Genomic DNA, 7,122 nt, shown 5'->3' with positions numbered 1-7,122 from the left:
GCAGCCAGCCAGCGGATGCCTCTCTCGCCCATCGAGGTTTCTCTCCCTCTCTTTCTCTTTCCCAGCCCTCCCCCCAACATAAATAATTAAAGTCTTTTTTTTTAATTTGTTCCAAACGCCTCCTTTCTAATCATTCGGTTCCATTGTTTACTTGAAGTCCGTGTGAAGGAATTCCCTACTGACAGTGCTTAAACCCTCACTCTGATGTTCTTACCAGCCAGGCTGAAAGGACGTGCGTTGTACACGTCTGTGCCCGCGGGCTGCTGTTTCCGGGGCCTGGCCTTTCTGCGGAGGGCATTTTATGGCAGTTTCACATTTTTGCCGCAGGGGACTCAGCTACTGGGAGGCCTCCTGGAGCCTGAGTCACAGGCGCCCTTGTGACGTCATCGCTGTCCCCACCTCCTCCCTTCCTGCCTGAGCCCTGGCGGGGGGAGGTCAGATGTGGGCAGGATGGAACCACCAAGCTCCTGAGTGTGGACGGTCTGGGGCGCGGAAGACATGAGGGGGTGTGGACCATCGACTTCCGAGTCATGGGCACTCAGTGCTGTGTAAGGACAGCCGGTCCCCCTGGGCGCCGGCAGGGGGCAGGCGGCCTCCCCGTCCCCTGGGATACCCCCAGGGGCTCTGGGCGAGGCCGGAGGGGGAGAGAGCGGGGCTCCTGGCGCACAGGCGCCCAGAGGACAACATGTGCGTGCATTTGCCCTCTAACTCCGATTACAGAAGACAGACCAGTTGTACAAAGTCATAGTAGAAGACGATGAAAAACCCATCTTGGTGACAGTGAGAGAGACAGAGGAAGACTCTCCCGCTGCAGCCATGCCCCCAGAGGTAGGTCCCTGGAGGCCCTCCCCACGGGGGGGCGGGCGGTGGAGGCGACCCCAGCCTGCCCCGGTCCTGACCCCACTCGCCCAGCAGTGACGGGCCGCCTTCCCTGAGGCCCGTAGCGCAGGACGGTCACGCAACGTGCCATCTGAACCGGGACGTGTCTGTGAACAGAAGGCTGTGCTACGAACTGTTGCTCGGGGGCAACCACCACAAACCGCACCTGGCCCAGACTCGTCAGGCCGAGGGCCGCCCCCCACCCCCAGAGCTGGAAGGAACAGTGCCTGACTCACCCCTGGCTCTCCTCTCCTAGCTCCTTCTGGGCCTGAGAGCGGTGGGCGACGGGGCCCCGGACCGTTGCTTGCAGGGAGGAGAAACCCCCGGCAAGTGGGGATCAGACCACGCAGACCTGGAGAGTGGGGCGGGGAGGGCTGGGATGCGGGAGGCATTGCCAAGTCAAGGGGACCCCAGGCTGAGAATCCTGTGGGAGTGCGTGCACCTGTGCATGGGTGCTCCACTGAGGGGTGAGAACCGAAAGGAATGCACGTGAGGAGTAAACGAGAGAGACCCCCACACTGCACGACTTCACAGAGAGGGGCAGGGGGTTGGGGATGGGAGCTGGAGTCAGGCGTGAGCGGCGAGCCAAGGGTGCCCCCTCTCCTGCCTATGGGTGGGCACCACAGGATGGCGATCTGCACCCAGGTAGGTGGTCAGGTCCGGGAGGAACACGAGAACCCTCCGACCCAGAGACCATGGTGCGCTCTCTCCAGACTGGCCAGCCAGGCTCACATGCTTGGTGACCCGGGCAGGTAGTAACCACGTGTTACAGGCGGGAGCCTGAGACTCGGAGGGCCCTTGAGACGCCTGGGTCCATTAACCAAGAGTGGGAGAGACAGGACGCCTCTCGGTTCTCTGGCTCCAGCAGTGCCATGCCCAGGGTCCCCGAACTGCTAAGGGCCACTGCTAGGAGGGGCCAGGACCCCTTCCTGGCACACCCTGGGGCGGAGGTGGCCCAGAAACCTTTCCTGAGTGCCCTTTCTTTTTCCTAGCTATCTCCCCCACCCTCACCCCCACCCTCAGCCCGACCCCCACCCCCACCCCCACCCAGAAGGAAGCCCCCTGACGAAGAGCAAGAAGCCATAAAGATCCAGGCCTGGTGGCGGGGCACCCTGGTGCGCCGGACGCTGCTGCACGCGGCGCTCAGAGCGGCCATCATTCAGCGCTGGTGGAGGCGGGTGCGGGTCACGCTGCTGGAGCGGCGGCGGCGGGCGGCCCTGCACTCCAGCGTGCGGGAAGCGTGGGCGGCGGTCAGGCTGCAGTCCTGGGTCCGCATGTGGCGCGTCCGCCAGCGTTACAGCCGCCTGCTGCACGCCGTGCGCATCATCCAGGGCTACTGGCGCTGGCACAGCTGCCATACCAGTGGCGTTTTCCGGGGCAGGTACGAGCTCACAGCAAACCAGCTAGGAATTGAACTGGAGATCTTTCTGGGGTCACAGATCTGTCGGATTACAGACTGCATCCCCTTCCCAATAAAGAACTGATCAGGTCTGCTCCAACTCCGTGTCGCCAGGTCTCTGTCGGACAAGCAGCGGAGGGGCAGGGAAACTGAGGGCAGACACTGGGCGTCTCGCGGGTCAGCTCCGCGGGGGTCCTGTGTGGACCAGGGCTGACAGCTTGGTGCTGGACGGACAGGCAGGGGATTGGTCGGCAATGTCTGCCGTGGGAAGGAGCCCGGGGCCGGGACTTCCCAAGACAGCCAATCACAGACACTCCTCCTCGTCAGGGTCTCCTTACGCGGTGACCTCTGCGCCTGCGCGCCATGGGCTCCCTCCCATGGCTCCCCTTTAAAATCAGAGCAACCCCAGCCGCCCTCACTCAGATCTCCAGGAGCCTGCAGCCTCTCGGTCCTGCCTGCGGGATCTGTCCCGCGCGCCCGCTCAGTGCGGGGCGCCTGCCGTCCCCCGCACTGGGACTGTTTTCTCCCAGGGGCAGCGCTCACTCCATCTGGTTGGACCCTGCCCCCTGCTTCCCCTCTGTGAGGCTTCCTCCGGGCACCTTAGTGAAACAGCGCACGCCCTGGCGGAGGGGCTCCGTAGGTTGCAGGCTGGACCCCTTAGTCATGGCGCATACCTGGGTTGCAGGTCTGATCCCTGGTCAGGGCATGTATGGCGACAATCAATTGATGTTTCTAATCTCTCCTTCTCTTTCTAATTTCTCCCCCCCCGCCCCCACCCACTTCCCCTTGCTCTAAAATCAAGAAACTTATCCTCGGGGGAGGATTCAAACAAAAAACAAAAACGGCTTTCCCTCCCCTACTGTGCCCTCCAGCTCCTGACTCTGCTGTCCAGCTTTGCAGGTCCTCGCAGAAACCTGAGGCCATTGTATCTCGTTTTCTGTGCCTGGCACTGGAGGGCGAGCCCCAGGCCAGCGGAGGCTGTGGAGGGGGGGGGGCGGGGCAGGGGTCAATGCCGTGTGCCCGGGGCCTGGGTCCTCGCTCTTTATTATTTATTACTCTCTTTATTATTGTTGTTGCTAACCTACTTTTCCCCACCCCATTCTCTCAATATACAGGGGTGGGCAAAAGTAGGTTAGCGATAATAATAAAATAATGAATAAATAATACAAGAATAAACTGTGTTTTGTGTATGCATAACTATAAACTTACACTTGCCCACCTCTGCATTACCGTGTATGTATTTTTAATTTTCTGTATATAATGACATTTGACATCTTCAAAAAAAAATCCCGTTCTGGTTTGCCCTCCCAGGACTCGAGGGGTCTAAGGGCAGGCCAGGCCCGCAGCCCTGAGCACGCCTTCGGTTCATCTGCGGCCCAACCAATCCGGAGCCCGCCCTCCTCCCGCTGGCCCGCACACCCCGGGGGGAAATGTTTTCCCGCCTTCCTCATCCCAGGGTCAGGTACCGGCCTCTGGGGACCCACACAACGCCGGCTGGCCCGTCCTAACCTGGCGGCCTGCCCTGCCCCGCCTGTCCCACTCCGGTGGAGGGCCCAGCCAAAGCTCTTTCTCCCCGCCGTCTCCTGCCGCCTGACCGAAGCCTGGTGCTTCTCCTGTGACCCTGAATGCTGTGTAGTGACCTCCCCCGGAGGCCCTGAGGCTCTGTGAGGGTGACACACACAGTTTTCTCGAGTGCCTCCCAGTCTCTTAGGGCCGCGCCTGACTGCGCGTCGCGTGAAAGAACGCTTCCTTTTCTTTCTTTCTTTTTTTTAAAGATTTTATTTATTTATTTGTAGACAGAGGGAAGGGAATAAGAGAGACAGAAACATCCATGTGTGCTTGCTTCTCACATGGCCCCCACTGGGGACCTGGCCCCGCACTCTAGGCACGTGCCCTGACTGGGAATCGAACTGGCAACCCGTTGGTTTGCAGCCCGCGCTCAATCCACTGAGCTACACCAGCCAGCGCAGAACACTTCCTATATAGGTATATATATACAAGGTAAGTGAAATTCACACAACCGTTTTTAGAGTAACCACATAAGGTTAACCACTAATGGAAGATGAACAATTCAGTGGCAATTAGTATGTTCATAGCATTAAGCAACCACTATCATCTATATATCAAGCTCTAAAATATTTGTATCACCCTGGCTGGTGTGGCTCAGTGGATGGAGCGCTGGCCTGTGAACCAAAGGGCCGCTGGTTCTCTTCCCAGTCAGGGCACATGCCTGGGTTGCAGGCCAGGTCCCCAGTAGGGGGTGCTCAAGAGGCAACCATACATTGATGTTTCTTTCCCTCCCTTTCTCCCTTCCTTCCTCTCCCTCTAAAAATAAATAAATGGAATTTTTAAAAATATAATAAAAATAAAATATTTGTATTGTCCTAAAAGAAAACCCGAGCCCGTGAAGCAGTCACTCTCCCTCCAGTACCCCGGCCTTCAGCCCCTGGCGACCTCCAGCCTGCCTCCTGTCTCCATGGATGTAGCCGGTGTGGACTTTTTGCAGAAAGGGAGTCCAACGGTTTTGTGTCTAGTTGTACTGGCTGTGATGCTGGCAGGCCTGGTCCGCACGGTAGCACGGCTCAATGCTTCATGCCTTGTCAGAGCTCGGGGCTGTCCCACTGCACGGACGGACTTCCTCCGGCTCGCTGCAAGGGCTGCCGACTCCCAGGGTCAGGGAGCCGGGGCTTCCGGGGACACCACACACAAACAGCTCGCTGAGAATGGGGCCCACACAGAGGAACGCAGGGCCACAGACGGAAGGGCAGAAACTAAGTGTGGGGGGCTCTGCCCGCAGGGCCCCCCTCGCTGCCGTGGATGAGAATAAGTCTATGAAGACATGATCTGCTTGGGGAGGAAACGTGGCCGAGCTCTCACAGGAGAAGGGCCGGGAGCCTGTCCCTCAGTGGGCTTTCACTGGGTTCAGGGTGCACAGGAACGCAGGTGAAGCTCATCAGCCTTGTCAGGCAGTGAGGATCAAACCACAGACAGCGTACAAAGAACTACGAGGGCGTATTCTGAGTCAGGGGCTGTAGGAAACAAACTCATTCCCTGCTTGGACCCTCATCATGTAATTGAGAGCGGTCTTAGCAAAGCAGGTTTCATAGGATTTTATGCATGCTTCCTTAGGCCTGATGGCCCTGGGGAACCCACCCTTTCCAGCACAGGGCTGCACCACCCTCCGGCATTGTTTCAGGCTTAAGTCAGGCAGGGGAAGTAAGGCAGCTAAAAGATTAGGAGACTTCTTGCAAACAGAATGAGGACTCAGAGCTATGTCAAAGCCGAGGGGCAAGGGCCCATCACCCCCTTTTTCTGTAGCCCCCCAAGTCCTTCCCTGAGGGACACTTCGTGACCGTGCCTGTCTTAGGTCATCCCTCCCTTGAGGAATCTTGCCCGTCATTGGCTAACCGGTCAGGCTCGGGTTCAAGCAGGGTGAAGTAAAGCAGCGGGGGATAAGTTTCATCTCCTTAGTAGCTTACGGTCCCAAGGTCTCTCACTCAGCCTCAGCCATGGAAGTTACAGCTTCTGAAACCAGGCAGGGCAGTTCCCAACAACTAAGTCCTGATGATCCCGCTGGGCCCCTGGATCCAACCGTGCCTGAATCTGTCCCTGGCTCGACCGGGATTTCTTAGCTTTGTGAGCCAGTGAGCCCCTTCTCACATAAGTCAGGCAAGACAGAAAAAGAGGAGGAGGTCTTGACAGATTATTAAACACTGAGGAGCAGATTGTGTGAGCTGCTTTTCAGGAAGAAGTTTTCAAAAATGGTTTTGAATTAGAAACTGGTAGGAGGCGTGCTTAGGGAATTCCTGACAATAAATGTAAAATTAGCTCTCCATGAAGTGCCTAGAAGGCCGGAACATTCTCGTAATGCTTGTAGCGTGGTAAGAGGGAGAGAGGTGGGGGGTCGTGAATAAATCAGCTAATCGCCTTCAACCAGAAGGGCTGAGTGTGGACGACTCACCTGTGAGCCCAGCGTGGAGGGCTCCGAACCCCGCAGTTCCACGGCAGGGGCGCCCTGGGCAACCCGCAGACGGTCCTGTAACAAGGTCCGGGACTAGGTGGGCTGCGGGCCCCTCTCCTTCCTGCCCGCGCCCCCGCTGACGCAGCGCACAGGGGTGGCAGCCCTCTGCCTGCCGGGGATGACCCCCCGGGCTCAGCCTCCTGGGGCCCGTGGGCGACGCCCCCGTGGAGAGAGCCGGCTGTGGGTGCCGACTAAGGGAGACATTGTTGGGGCCGCGCTTCCCAGACGCAGCGTCGCCCCGGTTACGCAGAGCAGAGCGCAGGTCCGCCCAGCAGTTACAGCTCAGGCCCGCGGGGCAAGACTGCGAGTCTCTAACTCATCTCCAGGCGAAGCTGCGGCCACGCTTCTAGGGAACCGCCCTTGGAGAACCACTGGGGGAGAACGTAACCACGTGGCCGCTGGGAATGGTAGCACAACCCACCTAACAGCGGTTTTAATAAATTGGAGGTTTAGTTCTCTTCCCCGCAGAAGCTCAGAAGCAGGTGTTCTGGGACTGGGAGGAACCCTGGCGCTCGCTAGACCAGCCTCTGTCCCCAAGGTCACTGTGTGATCCCAAACGGCTGCTTCAAGTTCAGCAATCACATTTATAAGAGAGCGAGCAAGGAGGAAGGAAGAGACAGGCATGCTGCTTCTCCCAGTTCATGCTCCTGGAGCTTGCAAACGCCACTTCTGTCCCTGGCTGAACAGGCCAGGGAGGAAGACCCGAGTGAACGCAGACACACGCTACATGGCCATCCACAGAGTCACTCGGCCCTGCAAGGCTTTCGAGTCTCTCCAAGTTAACCTGGAAGTTCAACTCAGTTCCAATAAAAAAAAACCTCAT

At 58.4% G+C, this 7,122-nt stretch overlaps 1 protein-coding gene across 1 annotated transcript; it reads left to right on the top strand.

The window, feature by feature from the left end:
- The first annotated feature begins 816 nt into the window (after positions 1–816).
- On the top strand, positions 817–2,363 carry LOC123830710 (IQ domain-containing protein F5-like). The gene is made up of 3 exons (XM_045857237.1): positions 817–828; positions 1,136–1,209; positions 1,931–2,363. Exons 1-3 carry the CDS (start codon positions 817–819, stop codon positions 2,361–2,363), a joined length of 519 nt encoding a protein of 172 aa, XP_045713193.1.
- Positions 2,364–7,122: the final 4,759 nt, after the last annotated feature.

The sequence above is a fragment of the Phyllostomus hastatus genome, unplaced genomic scaffold (genome assembly GCF_019186645.2).
Source record: "Phyllostomus hastatus isolate PE091 unplaced genomic scaffold, TTU_PhHast_1.1 phas_scaffold_129, whole genome shotgun sequence".
In the NCBI taxonomy this organism is placed as follows: domain Eukaryota; kingdom Metazoa; phylum Chordata; class Mammalia; order Chiroptera; family Phyllostomidae; genus Phyllostomus; species Phyllostomus hastatus.
The sequence above is the reverse complement of the archived record's forward strand: the minus strand, read 5'-3'. Positions and strand labels throughout refer to the sequence as shown.